At 49.4% G+C, this 17,455-nt stretch overlaps 1 protein-coding gene across 1 annotated transcript; it reads left to right on the top strand.

Moving 5' to 3' along the window:
- Positions 1 to 4,113: 4,113 nt before the first annotated feature.
- On the top strand, positions 4,114 to 15,968 carry LOC142574671 (uncharacterized). Its single transcript, XM_075683708.1, has 4 exons — positions 4,114 to 4,146; positions 6,862 to 7,244; positions 9,173 to 9,507; positions 15,604 to 15,968. Exons 1-4 carry the CDS (start codon positions 4,114 to 4,116, stop codon positions 15,966 to 15,968), a joined length of 1,116 nt encoding a protein of 371 aa, XP_075539823.1.
- The last annotated feature ends 1,487 nt before the right edge of the window (positions 15,969 to 17,455 follow it).

A 17,455-nucleotide genomic window follows, 5' to 3' on the forward strand; every position in this document is an offset into this window, starting at 1 on the left:
AGCTTGACAAGTTCGACAAAAAGCGCGGGCTTCGCGCGCCCAAGAGACTTCCGAAGATGTTATGACTCAACTGTTATGACTGCTACTGGGCGGGAACGGCATCCGGCCGGACGGCCAGGAGCATAATAACGCCCGCCCACGCAAGAATGGGAATACTGCGCCCGTTTATTCAGTGACAGCCCTTTGTTCGGACGTTCTCAAGCAGCTCCGGCACGTGCGATGACGTCGGTCTCGCGCCACGGCGAACGCGGTTTTCTCAGTTTTCGTTGTCGTTTTCACTTTGCAGCACTCTTCCCTCCTTACGGTGAGTACAGCCGTACGGATTTTCGTATACGGGTCGATCTACGAAGCAGAGCTGGTTGAGCCTCTTCTGGTAGCGTCGGTACACCAGCTGGTTGATCTTGCGAAAGTTGTGCCGACACAGGACTGTATCGAGGACGGACTTGATCCATGTGACGCTGAAGCTCACCTTCTGCCCTTTCAACGGTGATCATTCGGGATCCTCTTGGTTCTTTCACTGTGGCTGGCAGCCACCTTTCTCCCTCTCCGAAGTTGCGAGCCCAAACAGGAGTGCCCGGGCTCAGCTTGTTTTCTTGATGTGCCTGTGGACAGATAAGAAAGGTTACGGGTGGTGGAAGGCATGTGTCCAATCGAAAACGGATCTGGTATCCCAAAAGTCATTGAGATGGTCATCGTCCATCATCCAAGGGCGTTCTACGGTAGCTAAAGAACAGTTTAGCCAATCGCTCAGACAAGTCACCTGACCTAACCTTCTTGAGGCCATCTTTCAGCGTCCGCACGGCGCATTCAACAAGCCCGTTCGATTGGGGGTAATATGGTGCCGTACGAAAGTGCTTTATGTTATTTCCTGTCAGAAACTTCGTGAAATTCTCCGACGTGAACTGAGTTCCGTCGTGTGTCACAATGGTTCTTGGTATGCCCAGCCTGCTGAAGATTTCACGCAAGGATGTAACTGTCGATTGTGCTGTGGCATGACACACTGGAATTGCTTCGGTCCATTTTGAATGTGAATCTACGGCCACTAGGATCATGGTGTTATTCACTGGACCAGCATAATCCAAATTGACACGTGACCAATTCTCGTGCGTTAGTGGCCAGCTTACTGGTATTTTCGCCGGTGGCATTGCGCTTGCTTGTATGCATGTCGTACAATTCCTACTGATTTGTTCGATAGCTCCGTCGATGCCGGGCCACCACACGACAGTACGGGCCAAAGCTTTCATTGCACACATTCCCTGGTGCGTCTCGTGCAGGAATTGCAGCATGTCACCACGAGCAGCCTCGGGAATTACGACTCTGTGACCCCAGTAAATGAGACCTTTGTAAACGGTTAGCTCACTTTTTCGTGCGAAGTATGGGTCAAACCGCGGATCGGGTGCTTTGCGCTCCTTTGGCCAACCATGAAGCAGGTAGGTCTTGTCATTTCCAAGTACTCGATCTTTCTCGGTCAACTGTCTCATTGCTTGCGACGAAAGGGGCGTGTCATCCAGCTGCTGCAGCGAGTGCACGTACTCGTGTAGCTCCTCTGGTGTGTCCTCGGTGGTTTCTAGAGGAAGCCGACTGAGTGCGTCTGCATTCAAGTTGTCCGAGCCTGGTTTTTACTCTATCTTGTACTGGTATGCTCCCAGCAGCAAGGACCAACGCTGAATTCTTGCGGCAGCCATGATGGGCGTGGGACGATCTTCGCGAAATAGACCCACCAGCGGCTTGTGATCTGTGATCAAGGTGAATGTTCTTCCCAGTAGGTAGTCCCGAAACTTTGATACCCCGAACCCTAGAGCCAATGCTTCATGCTCCAGTTGGGAATAATTGCTTTCCGCTTTGCTAAGTCTTCGAGAACGAAAACATATAGTCTTGTCAACGTTGCCAATGCGATGGGACAGTACCGCTCCGATTCGGTTGGGTGACTCACCGCACTCCAAGCGCAGCGGCAGTGAGGGATCGAAGAGAGTGAGCAGTTTGGCATTGCATAAAGCGTTTTTTGACTTCTGAAACGCTTCCCCTTGTTGACAGCCCCAATTCCAGCGACGTTCTTTGGTTAGCAAATCGTAGAACGGTGATAGCCGACTGGCCATATTGGGATGGAACTTGCTGTAATACGTGAGGAAACCCAAGTAGGAACGCAGTTCGCTCACGTTCTTGGGTGTTGGCGCTTTCATAATAGCATCCATGTTCTCCAGAGGTTGCAGCCCTCCAGTACTGATCTTGTGGCCAAGATACGAAACCTCAGACAACCTGAAGGTGCACTTCTCCTTCCTTAGCTTGACGCTGTACTCTCGAAAGCGCTGGAGCGCCTTGAGGTTCTTTCCGCCGTCATTCCTCTTCTCGGCAACCGAAACGTCGTCCAAGTACGCCTGGACTCCCGGCAAGCCGTTCAGAACGCTGTCCATTATTCGCTGAAAGATAGCTGGGGCAGAAGACACACCAAATGGCAGACGATTAAAGCAGAATAATCCCCGATGTGTGTTAATGACCGTCGGCTTCTTTGACTACTCATCCAGGGGGACCTGGTTGTAGGCGTCTCGAAGGTCCAATGTGCTGTAAACGTCACCCTCGTGCAGTGCAGCAAAAAGGTCATTGATTACCGGGAGGGGGTACTGCTCCGTCACAGCTGGCATTTACCGTTAGCTTGTAATCGCTACACAATCGAACTGTTCCGTCTTTCTTCATTACCGGAACTATCGGCGTCGCCCACTCCGAGTGAGCCACCGGGGACAGGACTCCGGATTTAACAAGTCTGTCCAGGTCGTTAGAAACCTTTTCTCGCATTGCATATGGAAGTGGCCTGGCTTTGAAGAACTTTGGAACCGCATCCTCCTTCATGCATACATGAGCGGGCGGAACCTTGAACAGACCCAGTTCAGGTGCAGAAACGTCCTCGTACTCACACAGGATCGCTTGCAAGTTTAGCCCTTGCTCCTTAATGCTGCACACGCTCAAAACCGCAGCCCCTTCGTTGTTCAGCGCCTGGATGAGATCACGGCCACACAGGCTCGGTCCGGAGACGCGAACAATGATCAGTAACGCCGTAAATGTCGCGCCGCAGTATGAAACTGGGAGCGTTAGCTTACCGGCTATAGGCAACGGACCCAAGTAGTATGACTTCACGCTGGATTTTTCAAGGCAGGGGCAGCTTGTGCGATGTTGGCAGTAGACGTCCCAGGACACCACGCACACGGGTGAGCCGGTGTCAATTTCCATCACCATGTAGGCTCCGCCCCCGCAAAAATTGCGTCGTACCGGGCTGACGATTCCGTTTTCTACAGTTGGTTGCGGCTTTAATGTATATAACTGTGCGAAGAGTTCGGCTTCGGCGTTTTCCATTGAGCCGCTGCTCAGCGCCAAGCTCTGGTGCGGTCGCTTTCTTTTAGATCGACACACGGCAGCTAGGTGCCCCTTTTTCCTACAGTTGAAACATTTGGCGTGTTTAAAGGCACAAGTCGCCTTACCGTGCTAGCGGCTTCCACACCGATGACAGCATTTAGACGATCCCCTCGCCTGACTGCAGTTTTTCCTGCCTGTCGCTGCCGTCGATCGCCTGCTAGTCTGTAAATCTCGGGCTCTTCTTTCGGTTCCGCCTGCTTCATACGCTCAACACCCTGTCGTGCAGCCTCTGCTGCAAGCACGACGTTTTCTGCCTCCTGGAATGCCAGTTTCGGGTGAGAAAGCTGTGCCTTCTGCACGTCACTGCTACGAATTCCGCACACGATCCTGTCTCCCAGCAGGCGGTTCAACATGGTCTCGAAGTTGCATTTATCAGCCAGGGGTCGGAGCTCCACGTTAAACTGTTGAGCTGATTCCTCTTCCCTTTGAATGCGGGCAAAGAACTTGAAGCTTGTTTCTCATTTGGCGGGGGTGCGTAAAATTCTTCGAGAATGGTAACCGCTTCCGCGTAGGTTAACTCGCTCACCTTCCGCGGAGCACAATGCCCAGTCAGTACGTCGATAGGCTTCGAGCCCAGTGCAGGGATGGGAAGCGCCCTTTTCTTAGCGTGGTCGACGATGGTCGTTACCCTCGAAGTACGACTCGACTCTGGTGTAGTACGACGACCACTTGTCCTTGGCGTCGTCGAACTGTGCAACTTGGTACGCCATGGCAGGAGTGTTCTCCGTCATCAAGGTGCTGGTTCGTTGCTCGTCGCCACTGTTATAACTCAACTGTTATGACTGCTACCGGGCGGGAACGGCATCCGGCCGGACGGCCAGGAGCAGTCATGACAGTTGAGTTATAACAGAAGAACTTGCTAGGCGGCTTGCAATAGTACGGGTGTATCAGGCAAGAGGCCGTAGCTTAGAAACTCCTCACCAGCGTGAAGCCCGTTTGGAAGCCCAGCACATGCAGTGTCGTGCGCGAAGCCCGGAAGCGAAGTGCCGAACAGGACGTATCGATTGCGATAGCAAATTTGTAGACAGGTACACAAAGTAAGGATACTAGTTGTATCGGCTGTATAAACTGCCAAACATTCGCTTACTAACTACATTTACAAACACGGTAACCCGCCATGGTTGCTATGTAGCTATCGTGTTGGGCTGCTGAGCACGAGGTAGCAGGATCAAATCCCGGCCACGGCGGCAGCATTTCGATGGGGGCAAAATGCGAAAACACCCGTGTACTTAGATTAAAGAAAAACCCACGTTAAAAAACCCCAGGTGCTCGAAATTTCCGAAGTCCCCCACTACGGAATAGCTCATGATCAGATCCTGGTTATGGCGCGTAAAATCGCATAATCTTAAAGAACACGGTGTCAGCACGCACAGGTAAACGAACACATCACACTCGACGACAGCGGAAAATTGCTGTCAAGACGTTGCCATGATGAAGCGCGGCAGCAGCAGCGAACGAGGTAACATGTCTGCTGTCTATCGCTTCAACAAAAACTCAGCAGCGAGAACACTGCCCCCATGCAGCTACGAGCCGTAGGCGCCGTCGCTACGCTTACACTCTGCAGATTGCTTTCAGCATACTGCCCGCAGCCGCGAAATACGCACTTTCTGGCGGAGTACAACGCCGCCCTCCCCCTCCTACCCTCCGGAACCACGCACGCGACGAAAAACAGAGCTGCCCCCCCTCCTCCCCCGCTTTCCTCTTTTGCGCACGCATCGCACGCTTTCACTCGCACATACAGCACACGGCGTGCGAGGACGATGTTATCGCCCTTGTACTTTATACAGAACATCGAGGCGACGACGATGGCAGAAATGCGCTTGTAGTGAACGCGTAACCCGCGTTTACTGAATGAAACGTCGCCTCAGTTTTTTTTTTTATTTCGCCCCCGACGAAGAGCGGCTAAGCGGTCGGGATCCAACCCGCGACCTCGGGTAATGCCACAGCCGCAAGACTACCGCCGCGGGCACAGAAGTGTTGATTCAACGTGTGACTGCTTCCTTAGTGCACCTAGACCCTACAGTGCACACTAGTGCGGTCCTGCTTCTGCACGCGCTGCGCTAATTGTCTGCTTTACGAATTTTCATGGTGTTGATTTTTCAGAAGTTACAGGAACGTACCGTAGCGTCCCTTCAACTTAAATTTATCCCGACAGCGCGCAACCGCTGTCGTGTCCTCACGTCTCCTTTTCCCTATTGCCCCCCCTTCTTCTTTGTATGAGAACTGCTAGCGAAGAGGGGCAAGGTTTTTATTCACTCGTTTCTCGATTTTGTCGTTTCTACCGATTCTCTGCCTCCTTTCTACCATCCTACCTAGATTTTCTCTAGACTTGCACGTTAGTAGAAAGGTAAGCACTGCCATTTCTGCAATGCTTTTGCGAGGGTTCGCGGATAATTACAGCTGTCAAGAGGTTAATGTAGCGACGCCCAGTGAACCCCATAAGGAATTGTACACATTCGAAGCGATGCAAACGTACAAACGAGTTTCTAGCGTCGCCTTTCCTCTGTGCCACGCTCCTGCCATTTATATACATGCTCTGAATCTCCCCCCGACGTGATGTGCCAGACAGCAATAGCAGCAGCTTAAGTGTAAAAGCCGAAGGACGGGGCAAAGGAAGGTTCGCTTTAAAACGTGAGTGCTACCTTTGGAGAAGGATGTTTTGTAACACTACACTGAACAGTTCAATAAGCCAGACAACTTCAAGGCACAGCTTTTCTCACTTTGCCAACAATTCCGACACGTCTGTTCGAGTTCAGCTTAGAGTATATTAGGAATGAAACAAAAGCACTTTCTTAGTATCATCTTTTCATCCATTCCCAGTTCGTTTGGTCGACAAAGGTAGAGAATACGAAAAAAAAATGCGGCTCTGAGTCGAAGTCTCGGTGCATACAGGAAAACAACAGGTCATCACGAGTCGATTACGAGCCCTTGACACCCCTCATAGTAAATGCTGTATCTTTGTCCGTAAACATACTGTATTAGGCACCTCAAATTGAGCGCACCAACTGAATTGGGAATTATTTCGTTCGTCCTCACATTATAAATGCCTTCGCTCGTCATTGAGCTTATAAGCATTAGATAAATAGGCATAGAAAAAAATTCTGGAAAGAGACACTAACCTTCCGTCTTGCAGCAAAAGGGGGATCTTCTTCTTCTGAGCCTCTCGCGCTGCTCTCACGTGAACGTACAGATGATGTGCAGTGGTTTGGTCAGATACCTCGTGATGATGATATGATCTTTGTTCGAGTGCCATCTTGGAGCCATCTTTGTTGGAGTGCCACTCGCTACCAGTGTGTAAACCTTTTTCACATCATGACGTCCCAATATATATATATATATATATATATATATATATATATATATATATATATATATATATATATATATATATATATATATATATCCTATGTTTGCTATGTCGCTCCTACATTTACCCTTTGTTCCTTTTAATTCAAGCACCCACTTCTCGGCCAACCCTACGTTGTGGGTAGGAGCAACTGTTTGCGCCTATTGTCATCATCAAGAAGCAACAACCGCGAGCACCCGTGCGGACGCCATTTTTCCACTGTCTACTTCGGAGCGTGGAAATATCTCCGTGTTTGGGAAAATGGGGCCTCAGCCTCCTCCACGAAGTCCATCAAATGCTGCGGCGGCCACTCGAGCCGCTGCGGCGGCCACTGCTCAGGCATCCGGCAGCCCCGCTGCAAGGATATCGCGCAGTACAACCGCACCGAGCAGTCCTGGAACTACGACGCCCGGCAGAACGTCTCCGGCTGCTGTCGGAGGCCCCGAGAGAATGACACCCAGAACAGCAACCGCACAGAGGTTACACGGAGCAGGTACGCCCAGCAGAGGAGTAGCGAGGACTGCCGGCAGTCCCGGAACTAGAACTCCCGTTAGGCTGGCTACCCCAACGGACAACCCCAGAGTAAGGACACCCAGCCAACGAGCTACACCGAATATTCCCGGCTCCAGAACGCCATCCGCCGCAGCGGGCAGTCCCGGAACCAGAACACCAGCATCTGCAGCTCAAAGTTCCAGAGCCACAACCACAGCTTCTGCAACGGGCAGTCCAGGGACTAGAAGTCCTAACCGAGCGGCGTTGAAGGTCAGCCCAGGAGCGCGGACACCAAGCAGAGCGGACGTTCCAGTCAAGACCAAAACTAAGACACCCTCCCGAACACCTGTGTCGGATAGCCCCGGTCAGCTCGTTAGCAAAGCAGTGAAGCCTCCTGGGACTGCGGGACGACCTGCAAGCTCCAACAGAGATGCAGCCATCGCGGCTATCGTGTTAGCGTCCGGGTGAGCTTAAGACCGACTTCAAAGCAACAAGTGAAAAACAAATAATCCATGTTTAATCCGTTACTCTAATTCCAGTGAAGAAAACGTCAAGCTATCAGGGAGCCTGTTACGGCAGCTACCTGTGTCGCAGAAAGCTTAATCTACAGAATTATCTTTGAGCCGAGATATTTCATTCGGGAGAGTTAATGGCTATGGTGTCAGGCTGCTGAGCACGAGGTCGCGGGATCGAATCCTGGCCACGGCGGCCGCATATCGATGGGGGCGAAATGCGAAAACACCCGTCTACTTAGATTTAGGTGCACGTTAAAGAACCCCAGGTGGTCGAAATTTCCGGAGTCCTCCACTTCGGCGTGCCTCATAATCAGAAAGTGGTTTTGGCACGTAAAACCCAATAATTACATTATCGAAAGAGTTAAGCACACTTTCGTTAACATAGGCAAAAGGGAGAGGGATATTATTGAGACGAAGGTGACCTGGTCGATAATCGATTATATGATGCAATGTCTGTATAAAAAAGGGTTTCACAGGCCTCAATAAATATCGTTTTTAAAGGAAGAATGCTGACGTAATGGTCATGTTTCGGCACGTAAGCTGCTTTCTTAAAGAGCAGTCTGTAAAGTAACGGCACAACATCACCGCGACATGAAAAACTAAAAGTCCATGTTATGACTTGCGTAAAGCATGGATCGAAATCGCAATAGAAGGGTATGCGAGCTTTACGGCACTGTCATGCACGGCCGAAGCGCTCCAAAAACGCAAGAAGTGTTGTCGATCGTAGGGTAGAATGTGAAGACTAGTTGTGTAGCATTTGTTACACGCAAATTCTGAGAGGGGCGGAGTAGACTATGACAAAGGTTCTTGCTAACCGGCCAGCCTTATAGAAAGGCCGTCAAGGGACTTCGCTGTCATGGATTGTCGTTGTTGGGATAAATAATGTGGGTCACTCCCTGAACCAGGTTACTTACAAAAGTGGTGACACGGCCGTGGCTCTTAACCCTGTGATTCCCAACATGTTATGATGTATGCTACGCTCAATTTGGTAGCTCGTCCTGACTTAAGCACGGAATATTCAGCGAATCGGTTTAGTAGCGTTTTCGATATGCGAGTCTCCAGACGTGGATAGTTTCAGCAAACTAAATACTAAGCGCAATAGGTTTTACTTAAATAAGATTTCGTTGTTTCCTTTGTAGAAATGTACTCTCCGTGGCCTGAAATAAAGATGAACAAGTAGTTCCGACTTTTCATAATGTGGAATTGTGTTTGGGCATTACAAGGTTAACACGCAACTTTCTGATAACACCGTGGTATGGAAGGCCAAGCTCAATTTGATGTTTAGGTTTTCAAATGCATGTAGAATACCATACTGCCATGTGTATATAGCCGAGTCGTGTCGTGTCTATAAGACTTCAACCAGCACGATGACTCGAAAAGAACTTTCGAAATATTCGCGTTCGCTTGTATTCAGGGCCACCACGTCATTCATACCTGACGGTAGTTCACCTCCGAAAGCCAGCTCGCCGCCCTTGAGGTTCCAGGAATCCAAAGCATCGAATGTGAGATGGATGCCTCCACAGGCGTCGGCCACGAGCACCAACGCCACCGAGACCGCGGCCGCAGTCGAAGCCACCGAAGGAAGGGACACGGCTAGCACCACATTGGGTGCGACCACGGGTGCGACCACGGGTGCGACCACGGAGGCGACCACAGGTGCGAGCACGGGCGCGACCACCGCGGCCATGACGCACGAACCCGCGACGTTGGCCGACACCAGAGCCAGGATGCCGCGCTCATCGTCACCTCGTAAGGCGATAACACCTATTCACCCTTTCAGAGGTTGTTCCAACAGCGAAACTTTCTAATCGAATCCAATACGAATATACGAGAAAAATTACCTCCAAATATTGAATATACTATATCGACGAGTTTTTTTTATTTATTTAGGAACAAAGTGAGCCATAAACTTTTTATGGACTCTGTCTGGTCAATCAGTTCGGCGGTTTTTCTCTAAGGACGAAGCATTTACAGCAATAGCAAGGTTTAGCACTGTGCTCGAATTTTTCAGACGGTGTTCCAACCGTACACCCATTCGACATGTTGGCGCGTCGCAGCAGGCAAGGCGAGTGCTGCCGGGCCGAATTAAGGAGTAGCGGCCCGGCAGGTGCCAAGCGTCTGAACGAAGACGTGATGAGGAGCTTCGCCAATGGCGCTGCAGAAGTCGCACCTCAATTAGGCAGAAGATGAGCGGGCAACTAAAGCAGTTAGTGAGAGCACAGTAAAATTTTAGATAACGTTAGCTTGGCGTTTCGTGTCCGCTCCGCTCAGACAAGTGCACACACACAGCAGTTCAGCAGGAACACTAGTGTCCGCGTGCACACAACCATCATGCCAGTAGCGGGCAGCAGACGCTGTGCACAGAGAAGGGAAAGCAGACGCTGTCCTGTCGTCTGTCCTGGACGCCCGTGGCGAACGCACCACTAGCGTCTGTGTAATTCAAATAAAGTAGGGCGGCAGCTACAATGAATTGGAATCTGTATACGGCGAAGCATGTATATAGATTCGTGCAGTGCGTGTATACACGCACACACAAACACACACACGCACACACAAATTATTGACCCTTTTCACGGTGATCTCGTGGGCGCTGCCATGTTTCATCACGTGGTGACGCGCCTATTGCTTGCCTCAGCTCCCTCCGTTGCCTCTGTGTTTACAATGGATGTACATGACGCCGGTGCGACTCTGCAAACTTATATCGTCGACTGTGTCACATCTCAAAAGAGCGCTGAGCGTTTCTTGGATGCTTCACACGAAACATCCCCTTCATCAGCACCCGCCCAGGCGACGTAAGGGCCCGACATATACTGTGACACGCAAAGGAGCTCATTTAGAGGTGACAGAAACCACCGCCCTCACTGGAAGCGGCAATTACCGCGAAGACCAATCTACATGAACCTGACTCTTACAAGCGGACCGTCACGGAGAGCCCACTAATAAATAAAAGGGGGCCAGCGTCGACGACTCCCGTGTCAATGGCGTGGACATCAAGTTCCCAGTTTGTCACGTCGTTGCCTCTTATGCGGGAGCGATTGCGCAACATTAGAGGCGCAGTCCTGTGGAACGGTGCGACGTCATGGGCGGGACATTGCGATCGATTGGGTGATTCTTACCTGCCGAGACAGTCATCAGATTCCCAAGCCTAGTCACCGGCGGAAATCAACCGCTTTAATAGCGGACACCTTTGGTGAAGGGCCGTGTTGCGACGCCTGCTGACATGTGTGTCCTGACGTGTCATTATGGGTGCTCAGACGTGCTGCGCTCCCACATATGGAGTGGGCTTCGATATCTCAAGCCTGTGTAAATAATGTAAAACAAGCCCCCTTTCGCCCCTGCTCCCACACGTATTCATTCCTCTGTCTGGACGATTACTGGCCTAAACGATACCCCGAGCCGTAACAATGGTGAATGGGTGGACGACACGCGAAGCTTTGGTTACATCTTCAAAGGACATGTAAGCGCTTTCGGAGCCCATTACGCTCGGTACGAACGGCGCGAGCAACGTATACGGTGCTTTTATTAAAAGCAAGGCTAAAAACATATTCCAAGCCATCCTAACTTTCCGCTTAGGAATTGAATCAGTGTCATGGTGGTCAGCTTCGCGTTCTTTGTTTAGCAAATACATTTAAGCAGCGGCTTGTCATCTTTCTGGCTTAGTAAGGTTCCCCGGGCGGTAACTGTCCGATTGTTTATTTTCTACATGGTTTTTCGCTGGTGCGCTCACTTGCGATAGATATGTTCTTGATGGGCACAAGGCTTGTAACGTAGATGCTCTGTGCCTTGTAATAGCTTGTAGCAAATACGTATTATCGCTAGCCAGTCGATTACTGTGCGGACCGTTACGAAACGTTCAGCTTCCAACATTATTGTGCTGACGGTGCAGTAGCCGTCACTCATGCTTCATCGGCGCCTTGATTCAAGTGTGCGCCCCTTCAGTTATTTTTGATACGTTGCCGATAGAGTGGGCGTATGCTTACGCGTGATTTGGGGTGGGTGTGTGGAGATAACCTGCGAGAAAGTTGCTGTAGGCCAAGAAGCGGTGCTACTCCCTTTGTCACCGAAAAGAGAGCGCTACAGCTCACTCGTGAAGATGTTCCGGTGTTGAAGTCCCTTCCTTGGAGGCTAGCGCTGCAACGCTGGTGGATGAGGGAACATGTCTTATCCGTTCGGAAAGCCGCGAGTCGCAAAGTGCTGGCAACACGGGCAGCTTTTAAGTAGCAGCTTCCCTTGAACATGGACACACAGATTCATTCCCTTCCTTAATAGGCAGTTACAATTTCTTGTGCAGTCGACTACTCCACACGTCTTCATTACACCGCTTCATATTTTGTAACATGAATGGAGCACAGTACGTTAGCGAAAACGCCTTTGCATTTCCGACAGCTGATCGCACAGAAGCAGGGAAGAAGAGCCAATGATTTTGTATTCGTGCGCTTTCGCTGAGGCAACACGCGCCGAGCCGCCGAAAGTGCCATCTCGTTTCTTTAGAGCAAACTGCTTGGCCTATACGGCAAGAGAACAAACAGCCAGAGTACAGCCACGGTCACCAAACCCGGCAAGGTTGGCAAAAAAAAGCTTCGCTTTTGAAAGCGTTCGCATGACAGAAGTATGTGCGCCATTGAGGGCAGCTGTATCGTCTATCACGACGACTGGAGAAAGAGCCCACCAAGTTTGGTGGGTTCACAAAAAAAAACCTTATTGATTTCTCAATTCATGTGGCATACATTGACTACGACATAACGCACCATGTATACAATACATCGTGCTCGATATAAACAAAACAGTAAATGTAGGCTCGACGGCAGGGCTAAGACAGCACAATAATGACGTTAGATAATGATACGGTAGCCACTTTTCCGAACACTGCAAAAAGAGCGCCTGCACAGCCATGCTTGCCGACAACTTTCTTGGGGAAAGAAAAAAGGACAGAACGGGGGGCGAAATAGATGAAGCGCATTTTATAAGGAAACCTGGTGGTAAGTATGTCAGCTGTCTGTCTTTGGTTTTGCATGAGAAAAAATTGATTTTCATATACACAGGTAAACGGCTTGACTATATCATCATCATTATCAGCCTGGTTACGCCCACTGCAGGGCAAAGGCCTCTCCCGTACTTCTACAGCAACCCCGGTAGTGACGGTGGATCCGGATCCTGAGACGGAAATAATCAGAGGGATAAGAATGGGCTGGGGTGCGTTTGGCAGGCATTCTCAGATCATGAACAGCAGGTTGCCATTGTCCCTCAAGAAAAAAGTGTATAATAGCTGTGTCTTACCAGTACTCACCTACGGGGCAGAAACCTGGAGGATTACGAAAAGGGTTCGACTCAAATTGAGGACGACGCAACGAGCTACGGAAAGAAGAATGATAGGTGTAACGTTAAGGGATAAGAAAAGAGCAGATTGGGTGAGGGAACAAACGCGAGTTATGACGTCTTAGTTGAAATCAAGAAAAAGAAATGGGCATGGGCAGGACATGTAATGAGGAGGGAAGATAACCGATGGTCATTAAGGGTTACGGACTGGATTCCAAGGGAAGGGAAGCGTAGCAGGGGACGGCAGAAAGTTAGGTGGGCGGATGAGATTAAGAAGTTTGCAGGGACGGCATGGCCACAATTGACTATATATCATGTTCTGTATGACTAGATTGACTTTTTACAATTTCTTGTATGATTATGCGTGAGTGATATACCTGACATGGAGAGCGTAACATGAATAATCGTTTGTAAGAAACGCTTGTTGGAAGTTCAGCGCCTGTCCTGTCGCATGTGTTCCTGTCATCTTCGTCTTTATCTCTTTTTATGAACATTGCCAAGATGAATCAACTCGCCCAAATCAAGTCATGTTTTGTAAGTAAATGTAATCGCCGTTTATGGCTCACTGTGGCAGCCGAAATTGCTTCCCCTTTTCACTGCTTGTCCAAAATTGTGTCCCTCAGGATGAGTCTGGCCTTTGGTCTGGCGTTTAACTGACCGCCTAATCAAATTCTATTGAAGACGAAAAGCGTAAAAGCAGAATCGAAATACTACACAACACGGTCACGCCTTTACCGCTAGTTTCTATAATACGAGGATAGAGATGGTAATAAATAACATTTTAGTTCAAAATTAGAAGGTACTGCATTTCTAAAGCTAGTACCTTCCTTCAGCGGTGTGTCAAATCTCCTAACTATTCGATTCGTAATCGCAATTTTGAATATTCGCACAAACTTACTCATTGCAGACAGGTGATAGAAAGGCAAGTGTCCGTTGATGGTGCAAAAAAATTCAAATCATACAATAAGTGAGACCTCACTGGCCGATATGGAAGCACATACAATCGATCGTATAGGTGCTGGCGCAATGTTTTTTTTTTTTCATTTGCTAGTCACGCCCGACAACGTGCGAGACAATTTTTTGGCAGGCAAAGCCGCAAGTTGGCATTTGTGCTATAAATACGCTGTTTCGCGGGCTTCGCGGATTATCTTAACATGGTAAATATGCGGGAACTTTTTATCCAGCATGCATGTCAAGTTTTTATTCACTGCAGCTGGAAGGCATGAGACATCTCTCTGACAGAGACTTGGAAAGTTCACGCACTCAACGTGCTTATTTTTGTCATGTTTGTTCCACCACATCCTTGCGCGCATAGATGAGTTTTGCTTGAAAATGCGTGCACCCGCTCATTTTGGCTCCTACTGCGGGCTGGTTAAGGCATGCCGCCAAAAAAATATATAGTGTCCGTAGGTACGCAATAGCAAATGTTGGCAGTGCGTCAGTTATGACTAACCGTCGTGCATTCTTAGCAATCGAGCCATCTGCACCTAACAGTGTACTTGCGTACATTGAAAATTGAATTAAATTTCTACACACAGATTTTATAAAGGGCGCATTTTACGCCTGACTCATTCGCCAACATCAAATCTCGAAGTACAAAAATATTCAAGATGCAGCACGTTCCGAAACAATCTTATTGCGTTCAAAAAGGCAAAAGGCAGTATAATGACCAAATGGTCCTCGCACTAGCGGAATAAACATAGCAGGTGTTTTGCGAGTCAAGTTCCAAACAACTGGAAAGGCTGCACAGCCAGCTGTGCAACAGTAGCAAAAGGTTCTTCCTTATTGTACCAAACAAATTAACACAGCAGGTCTTTCATATACACAGCACATACCACAGTCTTTCGTATATCCCTTCCAACTACTCACAGCGGAAGAACCTGCAGTTCAAGGCACTGTATGAAATCAATAAAATTAATAAAGCAGGCTTGGGGCCGAGGGATCAATCGGGCTTTGCGACGTATCGCACCAAAAGCAAGAACTAACACCCTTACATGTTATTCTCGGCCGCTGGCAGCACAGGTGTCGCATCCTTAAAGTTGGTTTCTCCTAATAGGGGCGGATCATATCACGTCCTATTGGACGACGTCATGGCGCTCGGCGAGTAACGGCGCGGGCGGCGCATGGAAAACAGCCGCGCAATTAACTTTCCTCCACTTTGGGACCACGTGCAGGAACACTCATCCCCGTTAGTGAGAGACTACGTGCAAGTCTTGCACGTATACTTACCCGAGTCTCTACTCGGCGCCCAATTCGGCGATAGTTTACCTCGATGCGCTCGCTCCCCGCTACTCGGCAACTTCAAGGAATATATTATAATCGACGCCCGTTTGTGAATGCGGGAATAACTCGCCACAATGACTCCAGTGGGCGGTAAATCGATTTCTTTAGTGTCCTAGACGAGAGAAACTCACCTGCTGCCACAAAGGCCCAGACGAAGTCAGGCAAGCGAAAGAAACCAGCGCACTTCTTCCGTTCGTAGGTGTAAAGCGGGAAAAAAAATGAAACCGTGAGACCTATCGTTTTCAGGACGCAAGGCGGTTGAGCGCCGGAGGTCGTCGGGCCATCGGACGCCAGACAAGCGTCCGGCCGAGCTCGAGGAGCACATGCGCCAGAAGTCCAAGGAGCCGAAGACGACGGAGCGCTTCTCTTCGGCGCCGGCCGCACCCCCGTCCCGCGACTGCCCGCCCAGGGTCCTGTGCTGCGTGGCCGTGCTGGTGCTGGCCGTGATCGGCACCGTGGTGTTCGTCGGCATCTACCTGAACAGCGGCCGCAACACCACGGCCGCCGCCCTGGTGGCCGCGCCCGAGCTCGCAGAGGCCTGCTACGAGGAGAACGCTCTTGCAGCATGCCGCAACGTCACCCTGTACGTGTACACTGCAAAGCTGCCGTAGAGGCATCGAGCGTAGGTCGCGGCATAATGCAGTGAAGAAAAAGCTTCGTGCATGCGGGGTTTTTTTTTTTTATTCTTTCTTATGCTGACACTTAAGAAAGCTGTCGTATCTACGCTGTGCTCTTTATGCCGATAAACTGCCTGATTATACACAACGTTCATTAGCAGGGGAAAGCTAATTACGCTACAATGTGCTTAAACCTCCGTAATTGTCGACTTTATGGTACACTGCTTTCCTGTAACTTCGGAGCTCTTTCCTTCAAGCACTAGCGATTCCGTGAATGTTTCACTATCCAACTTTCAGCCTTATATGCCGCTCTAAATAAGCCGAAATTGAAACATAGCAGCATCGAAGTCAGGTCTGCTTAGCGGCAATTCTAAGACTATAGCGTGAATTTGGAGATACGCGACCCACAAAATGTGCTACGAAATACACTGGCGTTCCAGTTAGGTTTCCCAAAAGTGTGGTTCTACCAGTTTGGGACGATTTCAGCTGGAATGCCCAACCTTACTTTTTCAACAGAATTCGCGTGCGGGTAACTCGTAAGCGGTGCTAGTCTTGGGATTTCTATTAAGCAGCCACGGGTTCACTATACCGCGGTTTATATTTGGCAATGAATAAACCCTAAAACTAGCAATAAAAACTTAATTAGCATAGTTAAGCAATAAGCGATATTATGGATGAGTTTTTGTGTGCGTGTGCTGTCTTCTTAGCCACGTAGCCTATATGCAAAAACTGAAGAGGCCGAGGTAGGAGTTTTTTTTTAATGTTGCAAATAACGCTGTTGCAAATAACACGGCAACACTGTTGCTGCACTAATGTGGATGCGCGGTCGACGGCGCGCATTGAAATGTACACGGCGGTGTTCCGCTGTGAGCGCGACTCGGCCTGATTTTCTGGTAATAAAACGCGCCGACTGCAGCGAAAAACCCTTATATTGCCCTGGAATGGCAAACGTTTCCACCAAATTTGATAGAAGCTTGAACTGTCATTCAACGAAGGGCTGGCACTCAGCCACAGCCTCTGTTTCGGCACTCCATTATAGTTTATTTTTCGTATGTTTCGCTTTCGATCCGCCTACTAGGTTGATATTGTTGAGATGTTAATCGATACCTCATTCTCTGCGAGGATTACATTGGTTCTTAAAGTCTGCGTTCCAGTACAGCGAAGGTAAAGTAACAAATTAACGGGTACTCTGCATCACCAATTGTGCGCATACATATCCGTTCTTTTTATTAGCTGTGAAGCGCCTACAGTTAATAAATTCACTAAAGCAAGTTAGGCCACTATGAGTGACAGTACCTTAGTAAGACCATCAGGCTGGTTCAAACGAGATTATGTTTATTGCCCACTATCGATTATGCGCACGGCAGCGATGCGACAAAACTGCAATTATTTGAGGCGTTAAAAGCATTAGGATGTTGCAGCTTATATTGGCCACTGCGTTGCGTCAGGCTAACAACGCCACAGCGAAGAAGGAAAGCAAA

The sequence above is a fragment of the Dermacentor variabilis genome, chromosome 3 (assembly GCF_050947875.1).
Source record: "Dermacentor variabilis isolate Ectoservices chromosome 3, ASM5094787v1, whole genome shotgun sequence".
NCBI lineage: Eukaryota > Metazoa > Arthropoda > Arachnida > Ixodida > Ixodidae > Dermacentor > Dermacentor variabilis.